This window comes from Schistocerca americana, chromosome 2 (assembly GCF_021461395.2).
Source record: "Schistocerca americana isolate TAMUIC-IGC-003095 chromosome 2, iqSchAmer2.1, whole genome shotgun sequence".
Lineage (NCBI taxonomy): Eukaryota > Metazoa > Arthropoda > Insecta > Orthoptera > Acrididae > Schistocerca > Schistocerca americana.
This window is the reverse complement of record NC_060120.1, coordinates 507,035,254-507,061,203: the sequence shown is the minus strand read 5'-3', so window position 1 is coordinate 507,061,203 and position 25,950 is coordinate 507,035,254. Positions and strand designations below refer to the sequence as shown.

At 42.6% G+C, this 25,950-nt stretch overlaps 1 protein-coding gene across 2 annotated transcripts in view; it reads left to right on the top strand.

The window, feature by feature from the left end:
* The window catches only part of LOC124596544 (alpha-amylase 2-like), a 28,803-nt gene extending 3,199 nt beyond the window's left edge, over positions 1-25,604 (top strand). Inside the window, exons 2-11 of one of the 2 annotated variants that reach the window (XM_047135722.1) lie at positions 5,473-5,624; positions 6,995-7,160; positions 12,880-12,995; positions 18,396-18,523; positions 18,620-18,742; positions 19,061-19,182; positions 23,567-23,783; positions 24,099-24,217; positions 24,295-24,450; positions 25,248-25,604. In XM_047135722.1, the coding sequence (XP_046991678.1) occupies positions 5,473-5,624; positions 6,995-7,160; positions 12,880-12,995; positions 18,396-18,523; positions 18,620-18,742; positions 19,061-19,182; positions 23,567-23,783; positions 24,099-24,217; positions 24,295-24,450; positions 25,248-25,262 (1,314 nt within the window). In that variant the 3' untranslated portion in view covers positions 25,263-25,604. Of the gene's footprint in view, positions 1-5,472; positions 5,625-6,994; positions 7,161-12,879; positions 12,996-18,395; positions 18,524-18,619; positions 18,743-19,060; positions 19,183-23,566; positions 23,814-23,861; positions 23,921-24,098; positions 24,218-24,294; positions 24,451-25,247 lie in introns of those variants that run through there. The other variant, XM_047135723.1, reaches the window with a different exon arrangement.
* Positions 25,605-25,950: the final 346 nt, after the last annotated feature.

The window sequence follows — 25,950 nt, the reverse complement described above, 5'->3', positions numbered from 1 at the left end:
TGGCCACAATAATGCGTTCACTATGCTGTTTGTAGTAGCTTACCCGTACTCCAATTTTTTATTTATTATTAAACCTACTCCTGCATTAAATTTTGTATTTATAACCCTGTATTCACCTGGCCAAAAGTCTTGTTCCTCCTTCCGCCCGGAGTGTCCGAGCGGTTCTAGGCGCTACAGTCTGGAACCGCGTGACCGCTACAGTCGCAGGTTCGAATCCGGCCTCGGGCATGGACGTGTGTGATGTTCTTAGGTTAGTTAGGTTTAAGTAGTTCTAAGTTCTAGGGGATTGATGACCTCAGAAGTTAAGTCCCATAGTGCCCAGAGCCAGCCATTTTCTTGTTCCTCCTGCCACCGAACTTCACTAATTCCCGCTATATCTGACTTTAACCTATCCATTTCCCTTTTTAAAATTTCTAACCTACCTGCCCGATTAAGGGATCTGACATTCCACGCTGCGATCCGTAGATCCCCAGTTTTCTTTCTCCTGATAACGACGTCCTCTTGAGTAGTCCCTGCCCGGAGACCCGAATGGGTGGCTATTTTACCTCGGGAATATTTTACCCAAGAGGACGCCATTATCATTTAACCACGCAGTAAAGCTGCGTGCCCTCGGGAAAAATTACGCCTGTAGTTTCCCCTTGGTTTCAGCCGTTCGCAGTACCAGCACAGCAAGGCCGTTTTGGTTAGTGTTACAAGGCCAGATCAGTCAATCATCCAGACTGTTGCCCCTGCAACTACTGAAAAGGCTGCTGCCCCTCTTCAGGAACCACACGTTTGTCTGGCCTCTCAACAGATACCCCTCCGTTGTGGTTGCACCTACGGTACGGCTATCTGTATCGCTGAGGCACGCAAGCCTCCCCACCAACGGCAAGGTCCAGGGTCCATGGGGGGGGGGGTGGGGGGGACATTTGTTAATCTCTAAAATTGTTATTGATTGGTACTCGTGGTCTAGGTGTAGCACCTTTTGACTAGCAATGAGCGGGGAAGGGGGGGGGGGGGCAAAACAATACCTATTATTTCCACCAGAAAATTTCGTGTGCGAAGTCTATCAGAAGAGGTATACCCTGAGACCACGAACATCCGTGCTCTTTCTCTCCTCCGGTATTGGTATGTGGAAGCTCCGCTCCTTTTCGCTTTCCGGTGAACCTGAAGAACTTGGTTGCAAACTAGTCGTGCAGTTCCACTGAGGTGGTGGAGTAATCAGCGTAAGCACACAATCCATGATCATAAGCCAAAAAGCACTTTAATATGCTATTGTAAACACTTCCTCGGTAATGGAAATGGTCTCTTTTCCTTTTTGATAAGTTTTGTTTGTGGTGATAAACGGAAGACACTATGACATTGTGACGAAGGCTACTGTCTCTTTCAAATGAATTTAAAAAAATTAAAAAAATAAAAACTAAAAGGCGACTTTTGAAATATTACACATAACACTCAGGTATATTTCAATATTGGTGCTTATAGATACAAAATCTATGTTACGTTTTACGTACAAAGCATTTCATGTGAAATATACCACATATTATATATACGATTTTGAAAATCAGCCTATTAATTAGTTAGCTAGTTACTTCTTCCACATGTCATTTGAACGATTCTTTTATAGAAATGATGTAGAACGAGTCAGTTTACAGGATATGTATACATGATTAGTGATGAAACAAATAAACACATATTTTTAAAGTCCTGCTTATGCAACGTGGTCACTGAAACATCATGGAAGAATATGTCAGTCAATGTTGTATAAAATCACAGTACGGATGTACATCTACATGCCCGGAAAAGCAATGGCTATAATTGTACGGTAAATACTTCCAGTAAAGCAATTAATCCTTTAAAATGGAACTTAGGATCGGTAAATTCTCAGTTATTACTAAATGTATCTGAAGCCTTGCTTATCTAGCGACGTCGTAGCATCTCGTTTGCAACATATTGCACTTCATTTCTGGCTGCGCCACGTTTTACCTGGCTGAAATCGTATTATGATGGCAACACCAACAGCAAAAGGAAATGATATAACGGGATTCATTATGATCAGGAACGTAGGGCAGAGAGTGAGTGACTGCCAATAGTTAATTGACAGGCTTGTTCTCATCCAAATAATAGGTAACCGAAACCACCAATAATAGTTCACGTGTACATGCAGACGTCACAAGCAGAAGACGAAGAGATACAGAAAATATATGAGGATATTGAACGGGTAATTCACTATGTAAAAGGAATCACATTTTAATATCCGTGGAGACTGGAAAGCGGTAGTAGGGGAAGGAATAGAAAGATTTACTGGAGAATATGGGCTAGGTAGTAGAAATGAAAGAGGAGATAGACTAACTGAGTTCTGCAATAAACTTCAGCTAGTAAGAGAGAATAAGTGTTCAAAATCACAAGACGGGGAGTTATACTCGAAATGGGCCTGGAGATACGGGAAGAATCCAGCTGATTACATCATGGCGTAATAGAGATTCTGAAACAGAAAATTGGTTTGCAAGCCTAGTATCAAACATCAGCCTTAATCTGAGAAAGAAATTTTCGAGGACGTACGTTTGGGGCACTGCGTTGCGTGGTAGTGAATAATGGAGTGTGGGGAATAGAAGAGAATCGATGTTGTGCAGTAGAAGGATGTTGAATGTTGATAATTAGGTGGGCTAGTAAGGTAAGGAATGAGGAGGATCTCTGCAGAATCAACTAAGAAAGTAACATACGGAAAAAACTGACAAGGAAAAGGGGAAGAACGAAATGACATTTTAAAGATATCAGGAAAAACCTTCCATGGTACCAGAGGGAACCGTGGAGGGTAAACACTGTACGGGAAGACCGAGACTGAAATACACTCCTGGAAATGGAAAAAAGAACACATTGACACCGGTGTGTCAGACCCACCATACTTGCTCCGGACACTGCGAGAGGGCTGTACAAGCAATGATCACATGCACGCCACAGCGGACACACCAGGAACCGCGGTGTTGGCCGTCGAATGGCGCTAGCTGCGCAGCATTTGTGCACCGCCGCCGCCAGTGTCAGCCAGTTTGCCGTGGCATACGGAGCTCCATCGCAGTCTTTAACACTGGTAGCATGCCGCGACAGCGTGGACGTGAACCGTATGTGCAGTTGACGGACTTTGAGCGAGGGCGTATAGTGGGCATGCGGGAGGCCGGGTGGACGTACCGCCGAATTGCTCAACACGTGGGGCGTGAGGTCTCCACAGTACATCGATGTTGTCGCCAGTGGTCGGCGGAAGGTGCACGTGCCCGTCGACCTGGGACCGGACCGCAACGACGCACGGATGCACGCCAAGACCGTAGGATCCTACGCAGTGCCGTAGGGGACCGCACTGCCACTTCCCAGCAAATTAGGGACACTGTTGCTCCTGGGGTATCGGCGAGGACCATTCGCAACCGTCTCCATGAAGCTGGGCTACGGTCCCGCACACCGTTAGGCCGTCTTCCGCTCACGCCCCAACATCGTGCAGCCCGCCTCCAGTGGTGTCGCGACAGGCGTGAATGGAGGGACGAATGGAGACGTGTCGTCTTCAGCGATGAGAGTCGCTTCTGCCTTGGTGCCAATGATGGTCGTATGCGTGTTTGGCGCCGTGCAGGTGAGCGCCACAATCAGGACTGCATACGACCGAGGCACACAGGGCCAACACCCGGCATCATGGTGTGGGGAGCGATCTCCTACACTGGCCGTACACCACTGGTGATCGTCGAGGGGACACTGAATAGTGCACGGTACATCCAAACCGTCATCGAACCCATCGTTCTACCATTCCTAGACCGGCAAGGGAACTTGCTGTTCCAACAGGACAATGCACGTCCGCATGTATCCCGTGCCACCCAACGTGCTCTAGAAGGTGTAAGTCAACTACCCTGGCCAGCAAGATCTCCGGATCTGTCCCCCATTGAGCATGTTTGGGACTGGATGAAGCGTCGTCTCACGCGGTCTGCACGTCCAGCACGAACGCTGGTCCAACTGAGGCGCCAGGTGGAAATGGCATGGCAAGCCGTTCCACAGGACTACATCCAGCATCTCTACGATCGTCTCCATGGGAGAATAGCAGCCTGCATTGCTGCGAAAGGTGGATATACACTGTACTAGTGCCGACATTGTGCATGCTCTGTTGCCTGTGTCTATGTGCCTGTGGTTCTGTCAGTGTGATCATGTGATGTATCTGACCCCAGGAATGTGTCAATAAAGTTTCCCCTTCCTGGGACAATGAATTCACGGTGTTCTTATTTCAATTTCCAGGAGTGTACATGCAACAAATAATAAAGAAAATTGGATGCAAGACTAATTTGAGATCAAGAGACTGACACAAGAGAGGAATTCGTCGAGGGCCGTATCGAAGCAGTGAGGGACATTCGTCACAGCTCGAGAATAGTCACGTTCATTATTTGGACAGTGTGAAAAATAAATTTAGATTTGATTATCTGTAGTTTTTAATTTCCATACGAATAGGGTGATCCGACGGGAATCAAAATGACGTCTTTTTACAGTGTACAATGAATATTCTTGATGTGTTAATCCGTTATTCAGTAAAGACTGCTTGCGGATCCAATCGAGAGGATACGTTACCTGAAACGATGAACCGCCGCTCCTACAGGCTTCATGCTGCATTAAATTATGAATACCAATAAAACTATAGATATCGCCACTGTTACATCCTTAAACGAGTTTCTCATATCGGGGCAAATCAGTTTAAAATTACCTATAAAATTTCACTAGCATATGGTATACATAGCGTACATGACAGATCCTAAACAGTGGTTGCTTTATTTTAAACCATGAATGTTGTTTATGTACAAGAATTTAACAACAGGTACGACTTGGTAAGTTAAGACAGTGTTTCCATTTCCAGCACTTTGTTGATGTTCACAGACGTGGGCTACGTTTTAAGCTTTAATTGCAGATTAAAACAGAGTTCTACCCTCTTTAACAAGCTGTTACTGGTACTGATATTCTCCATATTCATCGTTGGACAGTATATGGAACTTCGTTTTTGTAATTACTGGAGTTATCCACATTTTCAACTTATGACACCTGGTACTCTAATTGTAAAAGTGAGTGTAATTTGAAGTATTATACCAAGTAATGTTCCAGATGAAACAATTACGATCGTTACATTTACTGGGAATTCTACGTCCATGAATTCCCTCGCTAGTGAAAAAAAATTAAATTTATTTCAAAGAACAGAGGGCCCAAACACACCTGAGAACCTTTATATTTCTGTATTTGTTTATGTAAATAGTATGCTTTTAAGAGATTATCTTCGTTTAACGTCTGATCTGCTTCTTCCTTCTCGTATCAAAACTTCATGTACCGGGAGAATCAGCCCATTGAATAACTATCGTTGCTTGTCTGTTCCTTAACTTAAACATGTGGTATTACTAATCTACGTTTTGAAAAGCCAATATTTTTCAATGTGCACGAGTGACAAAATTGCTTGCTTGTATCTACATCCGCTTTTCGCTACAGGTTTCTCCTCCTAATGAGTGCATGGCTATTACCACCAAAAACAGGCCGTGGTGGGAGCGCTATCAACCCGTGTCTTACAGGCTCGTCAGCCGTTCTGGATCCGAAGCAGAGTTCGGTGATATGGTGAAACGTTGCAACAATGTTGGAGTCCGGTAAGTAAACAGCAAAATCTTCGGTACTAATTGCTATAGAGCATGAAAAATTGTGAAATGGAATAAATTTAACAATCCTCTATTAACTTTCTGTAGGTGAAACAGAAATTAGAAATCGAATTATGTGGTGTAATTAGCAAAATGATACAGGAAACTGTGTGAAGAGGTATCGTAAATAACTGAATGGATCTCAGACATGATATGACTACGCCAGAAGTATTCTGTACTTTCAGTCGAATTTCTTGTGAAAGTACTGAGCCGAGAAATACCTGTGTGATGTATAGTCACAAGTGGTACACAGAATGGATACTTCATGATTAAGCACATGCAATTTGCGAATTTGTAGCGAAGTGTAATATTACTCGAATTAGTAGGCCTCTTCCGGTATGCTACACAGTTCACTATGAGCAAACGAAAGATACGACGAAAGTGATCACCAATAATGAGCACAAATTGCTTCATACAAATAACTGGAAATTTGATACCATAACGAGTTTAACAGTATCACCACATAAAATTAGATGTTGATTACTTCCCAAGCCATGAGGGCGAAGAACAGCTGATAGTGCGCTTCTTTCCGAGCCATAACAAAGATCAATTATCCGTTACCGGTCTCTAGAAGGTATTATTTGTACCGTAGACGAACAGGTTCGTCAAATACGTTAACGTATGATTCCAGCAAATGAACGACTTTGAGAGCACAGCGGCAGGTGGTATAGCAGTGTTATTAATACTTTGTGGGCAGATTGTGCTTTCCTGTAAGAGTGGAACAGTTTTTCACGCAATCAATTATTTGTATTGTCTGCGTACAAAGGTGAGAGATTAGTATGTGCAGCGAAAACCGCTCGCTCATTTAGCTCATCCGGCCAAAAGAGTTGGGTATGCATTAAAGCTATTGTACTAATCTTGGTCTGCCAAAAATTTCAAGCAGCACAACTAAACAGAACGTACTTTTCCAGAGATTTTCCGTTAATGGTTAAGGTCAACGCCAGTTCGTGTTCTTGAACTTCGAGAAGGGTAGAGGAAAACAGTTTCGACTAGAAGGAGTACTTTCCCCAAGACATTTGTCATCTCATTACTACTTGTATTTGTAGATCACTTTTCCATAGGCTTGATCTCGAATCGTAAGGAGAACAGGATAAGATATTGTGCTTATTCTGGGTGTGCAAACATAGTTAATAATGATACGTACGACACTAGAGAATCCATAGTAATTTTAAAACTGTATGCTGTATTTGCAGTTAGACTCAGCTGATTTCGATTTCACGGAGCCTAACGTTTTAACACAGCTCTAAGGCCATCAGTGTAAGATCTTTTCACAACAGACACCAAATGATGATTCTGTGTAGGTAATGTTTTGCACCTTGCAGAATCTACGCTGACGCCGTTATCAACCACATGAGTGCGCCCTGGGACGGTCTGAGCGGTGTTGCAGGCAGCAAACCGAGTGGTTTCTACTACCCTGACGTCCCATACGGCCCGAATGACTTCCACTATCCTTCCTGCGAAATCACCAACTACCAGAATGCTAGCAATGTAAGTACTAAGCAGCTTCATACATAACAAACCAATAGTTCTTAGGATATTATTGTTGTTTTCAATGTACCAAATGAATCCATCAGATTGTCTGGACAGCTCACGACGGAAATTAGAGATCACTGAGGTGCAGCGACCGTCAGAATCTCTGAAGAGCATGAAAATTAAGCTTTTAGTACGATATAAGAAACCTAAAACATTTCTTTGTCTCAAATCAGCCTATCGTACAGGGTGGTAGCAATTAATATATTAAAAAACTAGAAAGCCGCCTCGACTGCGAAAACAGCACCTAGTGTTTACCTAGGTTTCGGCGTAGATAACTACACCTTCTTCAGAACAATAAAATCCACAAGTGCCTAAAAAGACCTTTGTTAATTATTAAAAGAACACCATGGCTATACATTTATCAACGAAAAAAGGGGAACACAAACAGTACATATGTACAAAGTCTAAAACCGTTACTTAACTTAATGGTGTAACCTCCACCTTACACCGGCTTCTTTTAATAATTGACAAAGGTCTTTTTAGGCACTTGTGGGTTTTATTGTTCTGAAGAAGGTGTAGTTATCTACGCCGAAACCTAGGTAAACACTAGGTGCATTTTTTGCAGTCGAGGCGGGTTTCTAGTTTTTTAATATATTAACCAACGGCTGCTGACGCGCTGCAATGTTGAAGGTTCTGGTTGCAATTAAAGTGCAGCTATTCACAGAGGTTCACTGTGGCCTGAAATTATCGTACTGTAGCGAAACTTGGTAGATATTCTAACGCGTTAAGGTGGAATCCATTTACCTGGGACAAAAATTAGTCCCAATTTTGGCCACCAGCGTCAAATCTGGCGCTGTGAATGCAAGCAACACGTATAGAAATTATTCCGTAAGAAATGGTTTAGGAAGGGGACGTGGGCAGAAAAGGTCAAACAAGTGAGAAAGGCATAATGTTTATTTCGTTATCAACCGTCGCTTTCGCAACATGTTCAATATGAGCGCTGGAGACGTCGACGAGATGCTGCATCTGTAAAACATCATCAACAGTTGGTCGCAATAGTTCCGGTGGATTCCAAGCAACGTGTTCCTATATAATGGCGTTGCTTTAGATATCCCCAGAGCCAAAACTCACATGGATGCAGATCAGATGAACTTGCGAGCCATGCATCTGGGAAACCTCTGCAGATAACACGTTAGTGGAAGGTTGTATTAACCAGATCTTTCACTGGGCGAGCGTCATGGGGTGTTGCTGCATCTTGCTTTAAAACAGTAGTTTCCACAGTTGCGCTGTTCCAAAGCAGGAATCACATGGTGTTCAAGGACGTCCCGTGTGCATTCTTTTCAAAGAAGAACGGACTGAGAATAAAGGTGCTTCTAAACCCTCACCACAAAGTCACGTACAGCGATTGCAATGGCTCTTCGTGCACAATACGTGGTTCAACAGTACCCAAAATTCGGCAGTACTGTGTATTCACTGCACCCTGTGTTGTAAAATATGCCTCGTCACTGCATAGCATATTGCCTGGCTGCATGTCATCCGTACCAGAAACCGAAGAGCAAATTCAGAAAGTTCTGAGGATCATGAGGTTTCAGTTGCTGCACCGTCTTGATCTTGTACGGGTACCAATGTGGAACAGACCGTAAAGTTTTCTGTACTGTTGACCATGGGATGGACAAGTCTCGTGGCACTGCACGAGCATTAGCGCTAACCAGGGCACGTCGTCCACGGTCAGTTATAGCAACAGCGACCTCATCACTAACTCCCAGTGGCATAGGACGCCTTCCTCTTCCAGATGCCACACCAAGCTCACCCATGTCATCAAATTTCATTATCGTCTTCCTTAAGCCATTTAATGACATCAGACCTTTCAGTCGGTGACACTCTCTCAGCGCAGCACTGTAACTGCTGCCACTGACGTGAAACTGTCAATAATAGTGCCTAGTCTTCTCATTAGCCATACTGTTCACTCAAGTCATGGCTTTTAAAATGACAGCACGGATGTCATACAATCATGCAAACAATGTACAGTGCCAGATTGGAACCTGGTAGCCAAATTTGGAACCACCTTTTACGGACCGTAACATGGTTCCACATTAATGCAATAGGTTATCTACCATCTTCCGTTGCCGTACGATAATTACAGCCCGCACGGTAGTCCCGTGGGTAGCTGCACTTTCATTATAACCACCCGGTACTTGTGAATGTTCTATAATGCAACAGTAAAAATCAGAAATTTGTTGGGAAACATTTGTATCTCATCAGTTGTTCGAACAGTATTTCGCTGCACATGTTGAAATACTGGTCTGGGCTGTTTGTTGCTGCTACAGCATAGTGAGCCAAGTTTGTATCTGTTTCATAAAGATGACGATATGGTCAGTTCGTTGTTAGTTTATAATGTACTGTACGTTTGATTATGGAAATATCGCGTAACCTACGTCTTTCTCAAAATGATGGTACAGAGCTTACAGCACCTGAGTGCTCGGATTATTACCAGACAGGCAAGGCTAACTCGGTGAAACATGCCAGCAGAGTGGTAATGAACAGCACAGGCAAGGAATTTCTCCACCAGTGGGTTTCAGCTATCTTGCCAATACCGTGAGTAAAGCGGCGCATTGCCATAACACGTCAGCTGCTCTCTTGAATATATAGCTGTTATTTTTGTAGAAGTTTAGTTAGCAACCCAGCAGTCTATGAGGATGTGGTGGCTATGCCACATAAGGGGACCACATGGAGTTACCAGCGGCAGCCATGAGTTCTGGTCTCCAAATTTGTACCGGCTTCTATCACAAAGTTTGCTATTCCGACTTAGAGACACAGCAATTTGTGCCTTCTGGGCCCACCCCAGCAGCAGCCAGACTCCTGCCCAAGAGGCAGCATGTCACATCCTATGCACGGCAGCGGTCTCCTGTCACTGAAGTGTGCACACGTCTGTGGTACGCATCTACAGCCCCCAGGTTGCTGCCATCCACTACTGACCTACCACAGCAAGATTTCTTACTGTCTTGATGCACTGCTGATGCCAAGTGTTTGTGATGTGGGTCACACAATGGAGTTACGTACCATGTACTGAGCACAATCATCAGCAAACCTGGGTGCTGTATGTTGCAGCCAGCTGGCCAGATGGTAGATGACATCTTGCCAGCAATCCGGCTCTTTTCCCATAGACACGATAGATGGTCTCTACATCACACCAATGCAGCACTAATGTACAAGTTTATCAAACACCAGTAGGCTACCAGGGTAATAGACGAGAGCAGTAATCCATTGGTGGTTATGCCTAAGAAGTCTACAGATGGTTCCAAGAAGTATTGGTTCTTCTGACTACCGCCACAATAATAGAAAGAGGTGACAGATGCACACCCCATATCCAAAATCACATATATAATCGATATCTTGTAGCAGTGCCAGTATTTCTATCCCATGGATTTAAGTAGTGGATACCATCAGATGGAGGTGGACCAACCGAAGACAGCATTCACATTACCCAGGCCCTTTAACAGTACTGTAAGACGCCATCCAGACTGAAGAATGCTCATAAGATGTTTCAGCAATTGTTGGATGGAGTACTAAGGTAACCGAGGCCTCAACAATATCTATGTGTTTGATATGTTTTCTTGAAAGACGTAGAGAAAACTTGACCTGTAAGTGTGATATGCTGTTGATTGGTCTTCAGTGAGACCCGACGAGCGGTGGTGGGTGCGCCTCCGCACTTGACACGAACAGCCCCAGCACGCGGTCATCCACCAGCTGACTACCACAGCAAGATTGCCGACAGTCTTCGTGCGCCGCTGACGTTGTGCTGTGACTCAAGCAATTAGTTCGCGTGCCACACACAGAGCACAGGCATGAGAAAAGCTGGGCAACAGCGTGTTGCAGCCAGCTGATCAGATGCTAGTGGGAATCTCGCAAGCCATTTCGCCCTTTTTCTGTGGAGTAGGGACGTGTTTGTTACCTCGCACCAATGTAGCGCTAATACATGAGAAAAAAATAAAATATTAATTTTGACAGCCGCACAATTCTGGGCCTAGACCAGCCTGCTACCCCACCTCAACCCGTTGCCAACTGCCATTTCGGCAATTGTATTCACCCATCAGCCCCTAGAATGGACTATAGCTAATATGTTTCAAAAGTGTTAACACAAGGATTCGTGATAAGTCATCATACCTACAAAAGGGGTGATTGTGTGTACTGTTATTGCTGCTTCCAATCAGTTAAACGAGTTGTCATTCGAGTTTCACCAAATTTTGTTCCCACTCATTGAAACTTAAATCCAACAGTTTTTTTAAAGTGAAATTTCCTTCCTTAATATGTCAAATAAAGCGCCACAGAAAATATTACTGAAGTATAACAGTCTTTCCTCGAAGCAATGAAACACAAATAACGTTTCTTTTTCTAATGTTTATTATTATAGTACATGCCCAGTTAGCGAAAGTTGAATAACGCTAAGAATATATAGCAATTATATAGCTGTATGCTATTTAAACTTTTTATAATGCATATAGCCATTTAGTGACTCTGAAAAATCCCGCAAATTCTCACTACAAAGTGTTCATTTCTGTGAACTACTAAGAGTAGAACTAATAGCTTTCCTATGTGCTGCTGAGTATAGAAATGGAATATTTCAAGTACTATTGCCAGCCAAGGGGGTAAATTACCATGTTTTTAACTACTATGCGTGACTGGTAACATGCAAGTATACAAATTTTATGTCTCTTCTTGTTCGGTGACATGTTGGCAAATGAACGAATATCGAGACATTAAGCGAAGAGAAACTACTTTTTCTTCTCGAGTGTCGCGTCAGCGGTGTACCATAGTCGGTCAGTAACTGCAGCTTGCCTAGTGTAGCGGATACTGTGTGGAGTATCAGGAAATTGTAACAGGAGGGAGTGCCGATTCAATCCAATGACATACGCACCATCATGGGCACTTCTCATCTAATAATAGACGTTCGAGTCCCGAAAACGATTCCATTATCGTTTAACGTATATATGAACATCAACATAGTTTATGTTGAAGACAGACCATCCGACAAATACTGCCTACAGACAGATAACATTACAGTTCCTGAGTTTATGCTTCCATTTTATCTTTAAGTGCAGGTGATATACAGAGTGTCAGTTTTATTTGGGTGTTCAGAAGACACAACTAGGTAATGAAAACACGCGACGATAGATATAAAAACCCTATTACCCAAAATCACTACCACACAAATGACACGTCGCAGTTCTTAATATCAAATCGTCACATTTATAGCACATCATTTGAATCTTCCAATTGTTCAGTTATTTTTTTTTTGTTCACTACCCATATCCATTAAGCAAACGGGTAGTCAGTAAGACGATGTATGGTAAACCGACAATCTCTCATTCAATAGTGTTTAATTTTTGAATCAATCTCGACAATGGTTCAGTTTCCAACAAAAGTTACGCAGCAAAGTACTTCAGATCCGAGTAATCTATCTGCATTCCGTAGAATGAAGTAATGTCCTATAGTGATAGAGCTATCATCCGTGTACGTTGTAAGCAGCTTATTACACATATGCAGCCGAAAGTCAAGTAGTTGTGATGTAGATTCTGTACCTTCGGAACAGATGCATACTTCGAGCATAGTTAGTAATTATTTTGGAAAGTGATTTGATTTATTTCTTCTTACATTCTCAGTGTTGAATGTCACCAGAATAACATCAGTAGCACTCTCGACGGCTAAATTTGGTCTGTTTTGTGTGTAATTTCAGGTCCGAAACTGTGAGTTGTCGGGCCTCCATGACCTCAATGACGGGTCCGAATATGTGCGTGGCAAAATTGCGGAGTATATGAACAAACTTATCAGCTTTGGAGTTGCAGGTTTCAGGTAATTACATAACTAATACCACCAGTAACTTCTTTCTACGTGCTATTTTGCTTTATCTACACACTAAGTACTCGTAAATTATATCGGCCCAAAAGTACCCGATGTGGATCATACTTGGGTCAAAGTGTCAGATGCCGTATCTAAGACGTAAACTAGAAACTACTTGATGTAAAACCACAACACAATATTAACAAAATCTTTTGTGAGTGGTTGCGGATCAGATGTAGACGTCTGTTAGAAATTGCTGCTTCTTAGCTTCATGTGGAACTAAGGTATGCAGTCAACGAAGACAGTACCAAAACAACAAAACTTTGGTTATGAAGATACTATTGCCAAAACTCTTGTGTCCTTCGGTCGTAGGTGGCAGTTACGCTTTCTGATACCTTTTCTTCCTCTGGCATATTGTCGCGTACGTGAGGAACAACTAAATACTTGATTCCTTTCTGGATTAACCTACGAAAATTAAAGTGTTTCTGACATCTTCGGAAATATGCGTTTGCTCTTTGGAACATCTTATTGACACTTGATTTACCGTGGTCACACACATCGAGAAATGTTCATTGCTCCATGGCACTTCGCGCATCATTGTTTAACATTACTACTCTTTGTCAACGACAAAGGCCGTGCTTGACAATTGAAATCCATTTTCCGTTCAAAATAAACCTTAATACGCTGTGAATGCCACCCGTGAAAGATAACAACAAATGATTACTGAGTTGTCAGTGTGACCCTTGACAATACTCGATGGCTTTTGTACATTAAAATGTTAGGAGACCATCTTGTTAAATGTTTTGAAGTTTCCACTACTTTTCCTTTAGAATTTCATCACTGGTATCGATCTGAATGTTCCATGGCAAACCTTTGTCACTGTATGTGTTGGGTAAAAACGTAGTAACGTCAATAAACGATTTTCTATTAAGTTAGAGTACAAGCAATTGTGTTTGCATTTTGCTTTCCTGGAATCATCAGGATGGACCCGTTTGGAGTAGTCAAGGTTTCTAGAGCACAGCGCTTTGCCCAAAATGTAGCCGCGTGCCTGTCTGCTGACTGCACTTCTAACACTGGAAAGCTATTTCCACGAAGTACAGGAAAATGTCTACCGGTTATACAGTAGCTGACGCTATAATCGTCTTTCGGATGTTGATGTCATTCTTTCTTTCCGTACTTGGTGAGAAAAATTAGAGAGATATTCTGCTTTATGCAAGACAACTAAAAAAACATTGTCTTGTATTAGGCGGATTATCACTCCAAAACAGCATTATGGTCAGAATGGCCGGGATACATTTTGCTGGAACGATGGGAATATTCTTCTGGCAGCATAACAACAGTTCCGTTCAATTTTTGTGATAGTGTTACTAGTTTCTTTAACTACAAAGCACTAGTTTTCGACAACTGTTTCTTTTCAGATTTCTAAGAATAGAAGTCTTTTCCCACCTCGTCGTATTATTTGTCATTGCAAGGTTTTCGTACGTTGTGATGCTATCTATACCTGTCAATACCGATGAAAGAGGGAAGGTCTCCCTAAAGTGTTGAAAGATAGTATATGCTCTAAATCAACGTCTATTTCTACCAGCCGACATGACACAGTCGTTAAATGCAATAGAATCGCCGCAAGGGACAATGGAGTTCATGCGCCCCAAGCGGCTATGTTCATTTCGAATTTTCATTTATGTGAATGTCTGGTGATTCCCCGATTTCCTGCAACATCCTCGTCCAATCTCTGTCTCTAATTACATCGTTTCGATTACACATTAATTATTAACAAAAACTTTCGTTTTTTTCTTCGTATATGTTGCTACACCTAGCCTTGAATGAATAAAACTGCCTAAGAATTCCTTTACGAACACCAGATAAGTACGTCGGTAACTAGTTGCGCCGAAAACTCAAACTATACGGGGTATCCCAAGACGAAGGGTCAACTTTCACGGAAATCACAGAAACGATCATTCTAAGCTAAAAGTCAAGTCCAAATGGGCTTTAAAATGTGAAACTCAACAGCTATGGACACTTCATCTTCCGTATTGTGTAACAAAATCTCTTCTACTGCACTCCACATTGTGAGAGGTGGTATCGTGGACCAAAACAAGGAAAAAATGCGCTCTGAAGTGCATACCCTAGGAGCTATGAGCACGTGTTCATCTTCGCTAACGCCAAAGAAATCTCGGAAGGAATAGAAGAGATCTCTTCTGCAGTATCGAAGATGAAGTGCACATCGCACTTAGACATTTTTGCTTCGAGTGATAGTCCTTGTTTTATCCCTGAACATTGGCCATGCCTCCTGGGGACACGCTGTATTGTCACAACGTAACATACGTTGCGGACTATAACTGTGTCTGTAGAAGAACAAAATGTATTCTAACTGGTTTTTCTCAGATATCATAGCTAACGAATACAAGCACTACTAAAACAAGAGCATCACACTGAATACGAACCATAAAAGTATTCGTAAGTACAAGTAGGCTTTAGATGCTGTGAGCAGTTGGTGATGTCATGGTCACGAAATATATTCATATTTGTAGCAAAAAAAGGACAGCAGGATTTATCCCTTCATAGCGGTCAAGGATTACAAAACAGTTTCTACGGAACCGCGTGGAAACATCCGTATCCATGTAACTGGTGAATTCCGTTTTATAGGCTTTTGGCCGTGTTGAAGGTCTATCTCTGTCGCAAAATTTTCGTCTGCTAATGCTGGAAACATCTTTAGAGACTATACATACGAGATGGCAGTTTTAAACTTAAATAATCTCAGCAAGCCAAACTGTTTGCACGTATCAATGCAATTGTTGGTTCGTGACGTCATCAGTGTGCTGCCTAGGATCATGGCGTGGCACCGACTCGAGTTATGAAAAAGACTGGTGCTGTTGGCTTTATTTAGCTGTGAGGCCCGCAGCTCGCCCGGTTTCAGCTCTTCTCCTTTTCTGGTAACGCTATGTATGTGCTTTTTGTACATCCTAGCTTAGTAATCTCTGAACTTATTAACTTTCTGCGTCTTTACAGACTCTGATGAGGACTCTATCATTAGGAGATGGAACGTTACACACATAAAAATACCTTGGCCCACGCCTAATGCCTACAAAACAGAATCTAATAAGGACGGGAATAGCGGTCGTGAAAGCCTGCATTGTAAGATATAGGTCTTAGCTTGTAGCAGATACCACAGTCTGAGTGTCTGCAAAAGTTGCCAATATCTTACTGACATGAAGCACTGAAACAATAAAAAACATTCATGTGACACAAGTAGAGAGGTGAAGGCCACACATATTCGGAGAGAAATAATCTGGGGTTCCATTTATCGCCGTCTACCACTGACGAAGTACTGAGTATAGGTGTCAAACCACTCGGACAGACTGTAAAAAAGAAACGTATTTGTGGAGCTAATTATGATACAACTATTCATGCACACACCAGTCATTTCTGGCTTGGGATAGGTCGTCAAAGTAAATGTTCTCCCTCATAACGTTCACACTGCATGTCCCACCTGGGAATTGCTTACTGTTATAGTTGTTAAGCTAAGCACAATATAGTGTGCTTTGAGAAAGCGATTGAATATGCGAAGTGGCGAGAAACGATTTTCGATCAAAGGTTCCATTAATGTCGAACTGTCATTGAGATGTTGAAGCAACTACGTGGATATACGTAGAACAGTTTCTTTGATTAAACAAATTATATTAGTACATTAAACACAAATTAAAAAAAGTTTTGCATCACCTTGGTTCCGACAGTTCCAGAATATGTACAGAAAATTTGTATAGAGATCAACACAAACATTACTTCTACCCCTTTTTATTGCCCATGAAAACCGCACATTGCATGTTGTACCACCATATAGCGAGACCTTCAGAGGTGGTCGTCCAGATTGCTGTACACAGCGGTTCCTCTAATACCCAGTAGCACGTCCTCTTGCATTGATACATGCCTGTATTCGTCGTGGCATACTATCCACGAGTTCATCAAGGCACTACTCAACGGCGATTCGGCGTAGGTCCCTCAGAGTGGTCGGTGGGTCACGTCGTCCATTAACAGCCCTTTTCAATCTATCCCAGGCATGTTCGATAGGGTTCATGTCTGGAGAACATGCTGGCCACTCTAGTCGAGCGATGTCATTATCCTGAAGGAAGTCATTCACAAGATGTTCACGATGGGGGTGAGAATTGTCGTCCATGAAGACGAATGCCTCGTCAATATGCTGCCAAAATGGTTGCACTATCGGTCGGAGGATGATATTCACATGTCGTACAGCCGTTACGGCGCTTTCCATGACCACCAGCGGCGTACGTCGGCCTCAGATAATCCCACCCCAAAACAGCGGAGAACCTCCACCTTGCTGCATTCGCTGGACAATGTGTCTAAGGCGTTCTGCCTGACCGGGTTACCTCCAAACACGTCTGCGACGATTGTCAGGCTGAAGACATATGCGACACACATCGGTGAAGAGAACTTGATTCCAATCCTGAGCAGTCCATTCAGCATGTTGTTGGGCTCATATGTACCATGCTGCATGGTGTCGTGGATGCAAAGATCGACCTCGCCTTGGATGTTGGGAATAAAGTTGCGCATCATGCAGCCTGTTGCGCACAGTTTGAGTCCTAACACGACGTCCTGTGGATGCACGAAAAGTATTATTCAACATGATGGCGTTGCTGTCAGGGTTCCTCCGAGCCCTAATCCGTAGGTAGCGGTCATCCAAAGCAGTAGGAGCCCCTGGACGGCCTGAGCGAGGCATGTCATCGACAGTTCCTGTTTCTCTGTATCTCCTTTATGTCCGAACAACATCGCTTTGGTTCACTCTGAGACGCCTGAACACTTTTCCCTTGTTGAGAGCCCTTCCTGGTACAAAGTAACAATGCGGACGCGATCGAACCGCGGTATTGACAGTCTAGACATGGTTGAACTACAGACAACACGAGCAGTGTGCCTCCTTTCTGGTGGAATGTCTGGAACGGATCGGCTGTCGGACCCCAGCTATCTAATAGGCGCTGCTCATGCATGGTTTTTTACATCTTTGGGCGGGTTTAGTGACATCTCTGAACAGTCTAAGGGACTGTTTGTGACACAATATACAAAGTCAACGTCTATCTTCAGGAGTTCTGGCAACCGGGGTGATGCAAAACATACTTTGATGTGTGTATATGTTGTTCTCAACCGTTTCTGTGAGCATCTTTATACTACCTCACATCTCTACAGTATGTTCTTCACACCTGGTTGCATCTGCACCTTTGTATACATATTAATCTGGGAAATTATTAGCTTATAACTAACAATACTGATACAGGAGCTATCTAAACTTGCCTGACATCATGAAGTTCAGACTAAATGACGCTCAAATTAAAATATTAGTTACTTACGCATCCGTATATAATTGCATTTGCTTTCTTTACCTCTTTCCACTACTTCTTTTAGAATCGATGCAGCAAAACACATGTGGCCTAGCAATCTCGCTTTGATTTATGGCGCGCTTAACGACCTCAACAGTTATTATTTCGGGAGTGGAAAGAGGCCATTCATCTATCAGGAAGTAATTGATCCAGGTAAGGCGTCAGCGAACGGTGAGTATATCCCTGTTTATATCTTAATATTTAAATGATACCTGTTCCAGTGATACTCATTTTACGCAACCTTTACAGGTAACGAAGGAGTGAAGAAAGCTGAGTACGTTGGCTTGGGAAGAGTCTGCGAATTCAAGTATGGAACGGAACTTGCAACTTGCTTTAACAGAAGTAATCCGATGAAGTACTTGTACAACTTCGGTAAGAATATGAGCTTAAGGTACAGTTTGTATGTATTATTTAACAAACAAATATCCTCTTCCTCGCTCTTTACGAAATATGTTAGGCATGTTTAAGCCAAAAGGAGTTGATTCTAGTTGCGAGATGTGTTGGTTGTATGATTGTTAAACTTAATTTGAACAGTGATAATAATAGCCACGTTCTATATACCACAGACGACAAAATTGTTTGCTACGTGACATTTTTACGTTGAACACTTCTGAAAATTTTGTGTTGAAACTACTTCTTTCATTAGATTTCTGCAGAAAATGACTGCAGCGATTTTGAAATGTTTCGCAGGTGAGTCATGGGGTCTGGTGAATGGCAACAACGCTCTAGTGTTCATCGATAACCATGATAATCAGAGGGGCCATGGTGGCGCTGGCGAAGTTCTCACATTCCAGACACCGAAGCTCTACAAAGTAAGTGCTCATGGTTCATTCTGCTTTAAAGGTGATTTATAGCGTCATACTGTGTACATCATGTTAATGGCAAGGTCATCAGTGTGGATGCACTGAGGGATTACTTACAACATAATGCTGCGTTACCAACAACGGAATGTCGGCTGACAGGCTACAAATTCAGAACAACATCATAGCACACAAGGTGTCGAATTGTGTAAAGGATCAAAACGTTATGCATTTCGGAGGGGATTAGGTGCTATAGAACTAATTTTAATTTATCTGAACAGAATGTACAGGAAATAGCATGACTAATAGCGAAAACTGAGAGACACAAAATCATTCTGATAAACATGAGTTCATATATGAGTTGTTTACTAAATAACTGTAATCGTGTGGTTACGAAAAACCGCTAACTTCAGTGCGAATTATTATTCCACTTACTACAAATGCATCTGAAATGTGACCTTTCTTTAACGTCCCTATCTCTTTGGGTTCAAACTTGCCGAAAATCCAAATTTTGTTCTTGAGTTACCGCACCAACCTTTCTACATCTACATAGATACTCCAAAAGCTGCTCGATGGAGGTTATCCTGTACCATTACCAGTCGTTTCATTTCCCGTTCCACTCGCAAATAAAGCGGGGGAAAAACAACTGTCTGTATTCCTCCGTGCGAGCCCAATTTTTTTGTATCTTATCCTCTTGGTCCTTACCCGCAATGGATTTTGGCGGCAGTAGAATCGTTCTATAGCCAGCTTCAAATGCCGGTTCTCTAAATTTTCTCCATAGTGTTTCTCGAAAGGGACCTGCCTTCCCTCCAGGGATTTACATTTGAGTCCGCGAATCATTTCCGTAACACTTACGTGTTTTTCGAACCTACCGGTAACAGATCTAGCAGCCCGCCTGTGAATTGCTTCGTGTCCCCCTTCAATCTGACCTGATAAGGATCCAAACACTCGAGCAGTACTCAAAAATAGGTCGTACCAGCGTTCTATATGGGATCTCCTTCATAAGTGAACCACATTTTCTTAAAATTGTCTCAATAAACCGAAGTTGACCATTCGCCTAGCCTGCCACACTTCTCTCATTCTCGTTCCATTTCATATCGCTTTGCAGCATTGCGTCCGCATGCTTAACAGACTTGTCTGTGTCCAGTAGGACACCAGTAATATTATATTCGAACATTACAGGTTTGTTCTTGCTACTCATTCACATTAACCTACATTTTTCCATACTTAAAGCTAGCTGCCACTCACCACACCAACTGGAAATTTTTTTAAGTCGTCTTGTGTCTTCCTATAGTTACTCAACTTCGACACGTACTCCACAGCATCATCAGCAAAAGCAACCACAGACTACTAAAACCCCTGCCCGCCAAGTCATTTATGTATGTAGAGATCAACATACTTCCCTGGGGCACTCCTGATGGTACCCTTGTTTCTGAAGAACACTCTCCGTCGAGAACAAGATGCTGGGTTCCATTACTTAAAAAATCTTCGGGCCAGTCACGTATCAGTGAACTTGTTATGCTTGTGCCTTGATTAACAGCCTGAAATGAGTCACCGTGTCAAATGTTTTCTGGAAATCTAAAAATATGGAATCTGCCTGTCACCCCTCACCCATAGTCCGCAGTATACCAGGTAAGATAAAGGCAAGCGGAGTTTCGCACGAGCGACGCTTTCTAAAATCAAGATGATTCGTGGACATAGGTTTCTCAGCTTCAAAAAGTTTATTGTATTCGAACTGAAAATATGTTCAAGGATTCTGCAGCAAACCGATGCTAGACACATTATTCTGGGATTTTGCTTGTCCGTTCTTTGACTCTTCTTGTATACTGGAGTCGCCTACATTGTTTTCCACTCGCTAAGGACTTTGTACTGGGCGAGAGATTCACGATAAATGTAGGCTAGATGAAGTGCCAATGCCGTAGAGTACTGTTTGTAAAACCGAACTGGGATTCCATCCGGCCTTGTATATTACCATTAGGCTACCAGACGCGATTTAGGAAAACTACGAGAAATGCAAATTTGGATGCCGGGGGGGGTGGGGGGGGCGGGTTAATTCGAACCCCTGAACTTCAGAAAGCAAGTGGATGTCTTAAACACATTGGTAAGTAGCAAGTTTCAGTTGTAGCACATGTGTCACAATCAGTAACGAGAAGAAATTTTACCGTATGATGATGACGATAAATTATTAGTGTGCGCGCACGACAGCACGATCTTTAGCACTTGTATTAAAATTAAATGGGACGAGTGTATTAAAACTGTAACTAAAAGGAAAAACATGTAACTACGGTAATCACGTACATTAGAGGAAAAAGTAGGGAAAACAATTAATATAGTACAGCAGATAGCTGTGGCCCGAACATTGCTGGAATTAAAAGGATCAGCCAGCCACTAATATCTCCAGCACAAATGCTTAGGGTGGAGACCAGACACTTGATACTGTAAATTCTTCACCACTTTCGTCTCTTTGTCATGTGAAACAGAGGGAGTTCCCTGCCAAAATTCGCTTCCATGCTATCATCACACCGTAAACGGCACTCTGTTAAAGTGTGGCATTTAGTGATTTGCACACCACAAGTGTCACAGACTGGCAGCTCCTCTCGCCAAAGTAGGAAACCATGTGTCAGAGAACAATGTCGAGCTCGGAGGCAGGTCAGGGTCACTTCATCCATTCTCAGTGATGCGCAGAAGAAACAGATTGGCCGGGTTGTTGGCGTCACTAAGCGCAGATTATTGTCTCTCATGGTCAGCCACTCTTCCCCCACCCCCACCTCCCTCACAGACAGACACACGCACACAAAACTGCATGGATCTTCGACGCAACAGTGAAATTACAGCCTGAAGGGGAATAGCACATTGTGTCACGTCGTGTTCCTTGTAGCAGTCCTTGACAGCTTGAGTCTGCTCGTTCGTTTCCCCACAGTCCCACATGCCCCGATATCCAGCAGAATGATCCCTTCTTCTCCGCCGTTGGATGATTTACTGCTGGTCCCGTATTGGCTAGGCCACTTTCTCAGCTGCATACACCTGGTACAGCGATTCTAGAGAATTAAGGGAATCGAAGAAAATGATAAACTGTTTACCCTGGAGACACCTGATCTGCTAGAGTGCATTCAGGATAACACGGAGCTCTCCAGTAAATATGGTATTCTTTGGAACTACCAGTGTATACAACTTTAAAAGTGTGATGCCTATCTAAAATAGTAAAAATCACAGACAGAAATGTAAAATCTGGAGTGTAATATTTTTTCCAGTTCGTCAAGTCTAAACTAATTTTGGGCCTCTGTAGGAGCCAACCTTTAAAATCACTTATACCCATCTCTAAAAATTCAAATGGTTCAAATGGGTCTGAGCACTATGGGACTAGAACTTAGAACTACTTAAACCTAACTAAGGACATCGCACACATCCATGCCCGAGGCAGGATTCGAACCTGTGACCGTAGCGGTCGCGCGGTTCCAGACTGAAGCGCCTAGAACCACTCGGCCACACCGGCCGGCCATCATGATGTTCAAAACACAGTATAGTTATCAAAATCCTACAACAAATCAACGTTACCGAATGGGTCTGTACTCTGAAAGAAACCTGTCAGGCGCACAACCAGGACGGCAGTCCTTCTGTTTATTAAGTGATTTAAACTGCTTCACTACATCGAGAATATCTAGTTTTAAGTTAGTGATGTTTTCAGTTGGTCTCGATGCAAATTCTGGGATATTTACTCCGTCTTCTTTGGTGGCACTGTCATCAGTAACATTACCATTATTACCGCACTGTGAAGGTATTGACTGCGTCTTGCCACTGGTGTATTTTACATGCGACCAGAATCTCTTTGGGCATTATGCTTGAGTTTGAGGAAGAATTTCGCTGTGGAATCTATTAAAAGCATCTCGTATAGAACTCCGCGCTAAATTTCGAATTTATGTAAAATTTCGCCAATCTAGTAGGTATTGCGTTCTTTCATATTTCTCACGCTTCCGCGGTGCTTCTGCAATAGTGTTCTGACCTGTTTTGAATACCAAGAGGGATCAGTGTCGTCTCTTATTAATTTATTTGGTATATGTTCCTTAGTTGCTGTCGATATCATTTCTTTGAATATAAAACACATTTACAACATAGTTTACTGGTAAAGGCACTACGTCAATTCTACCAACATTTGATGAGGTGGAAACTTCGATACTCTAAATGGCGAGTCTTCGGCCTTTGTAAGGCGTAATTTAATATTTCTGCACTGCACAAGGCGTTCTTTAATGATTTATTTTCTATAAAGTACTTGGAAAACGACCCATAGTTTACACCGGTTTATTTCAGTCCAGCTGTTGCGAAAACCAAACGATTAACTTTTTTTTTCAGTTCGGGCATACCTTACGTGTTCGTCGTTAACCACTGAATTTGTTTGCAGATGGCGAGCGCATTCATGTTGGCTTGGCCTTACGGATTTCCACGAGTGATGTCTAGCTACGTATTCAGCACCTCTGACGATGGCCCACCACAGGACAGCAACCAGGCCATCATATCACCTACTATCAATGCGGATGACTCCTGCGCTAGACCATGGGTTTGCGAGCATCGATGGAGACAGATCTACAACATGGTCGGATTCAGGAATGCTGTCGGATGTGAGTGTGTGGGGCATCAGTATCCATTAGTTCTAGTCACTACTAACACTTGTATAATGGGGCATCAGTATCCATTAGTTTTAGTCGCTACTAACACTTGTATAATAGCTCCCAAACTGTGACCTATATGAATCAATGAAACAGAGTCACAGTGCTCAGCAGTGATTGCCAAATTCTCATTTGAATAATTCAGAAAAATGTCTTCGGCTTTTTGTCCATTATTACCAATGGGAGGCGCAGAGGTGCATTGTACTACGTATTTATTCTTGCACTATGGTATGCATGGAATGCTCACTGCATTCTTCATGCCCACAGCTGGCGCTGTGGCCAACTGGTGGGACAATGGCAATTATCAGATTGCCTTCTCCAGGGGAAACGTTGGCTTTGTGGCGTTCAACAACGAGGCAAGTTCTGACCTCAAACGGACACTTCAGGTGAGATTCTGATTACTATCTTTCTGCATTCACAAGTAGATGTTCCGAAAACATTTACAGCCATAGTACATCCACAGACGGGTCTTCCTGCTGGCACTTACTGTGACGTCATCTCCGGTAACGTGAGCGGGAGCAGCTGTACCGGTAAAACCATCACTGTTAACTCCGATGGTACGGCCTACATCAGCATCGCCTACAGCGAGGATGACGGCGTGGTTGCTATCCACACTGGCGTAAGTAGTTCCTACTAACTTAATAATATAAATATGCGAAATTTATTTACGCAAATGATTCCTTCAGAGTTCGTGCCAGGATATCAAGAGCATTAGCTCTCTTATTCTCTAGCCATCTCATAATGTCAGAGAAAGAGCTGTGCCAATTATTGTATAATAACTTTATTCACTAATAATGTAATTTGGCCCATCCAGTTATTAACGGACGTTCGGAGACATTCCGCATAGGTTTTTCACAAAGTGACACTGCAGCTGCTGGTGGTATCGTAATTTTGGGGATACTTTTCAAGACTATGTCTCTGGTCAGATTATTAGGTGTAAGATGTTGAGAACAAGGTTATGTGATGGAAACTGGATACAGCTGGATAACTCAATTCGCATACTACTGAGACTAAAGCTTCTACAAAATGTCATCACTCCGACAAGTTCATTTTTGCATCAAGATTGATTAGATTAATTCATGCTCCCTCTGCTCGCAAATTTCCTGTCAGCCAAGTTACAGTAGTGTTCCTAAACGTCTTTATTCTACTCGAATAGCTGATAGAAGCCAATAGATCTCTGGGAATAAGACTCGCTCGCCATTTTCAAACTTCGGAACTACATCGAAAGATAAGTCAATCACACAAATTCGCAGTCCGTCGATAGGCAGGTATGCAAGATACGCTAACGAAACCGTCGACTGTTGACGTTAATAGAGTTTCCTTTTCATGTAATATTTCAGATTCATGTCATAATTTTGATTATTATGTATATAAATGCCTCATTTTAATTTATGTATTTTTCCTTTGTTTTTTCAGGCCAAGGTCTCATAAATTTTCGACTTCAAGACCAACATCTTATGGCTTTCAAGATGGTTTGCTGCGGCTTTTGTGAGCATTGTTGCTTGTTGTTAACTTGAAATGTTAAGTACTTTGCAGTCGCAACTGTAACGCAGTATCATACTATTCCTTGCGTTTTGTTTAGACTGCATCAGTATCTATTTAACACGTTGCGAACTGATGACGATTTACTTCCAATGTTCGAATTAACAATCTGTTATTTTCAATTTACATTTGTAATCTGGTTGCCCATATTGTGTGAAAATGTATGGGAATGACGTGGGGAACACACTGAAGCGCTGTACTCGCTGATAAATAAATTTTAAATCGCCAAAAGGGGAAAATAATTCCGTCGCCATAGTGTCCAAGAGTAATGATACTACTTACTGAAAATGAAATAAATAAATATATGCAAAAATGTGAGACCAGCTCTACAAAAGAATATCCATGGCCACATCGAGGGAGCAATGAAACGAGAATAATTCACTCACATATGTTCACTTGCCATACGAGTGAATGGTAACTCTGTCCCTACCAGAAGCGAAATATTCTCAGCTAACATCTAGTTAGTGGTAAGGTGTAAATCAATTCGCACATTACTATCTTTGTTCTCCTTTCTTTTATCAGTCTCTCCTACAGTGATTTTATTATGTGAGAAACATAATACACGGATGTTTGCTTT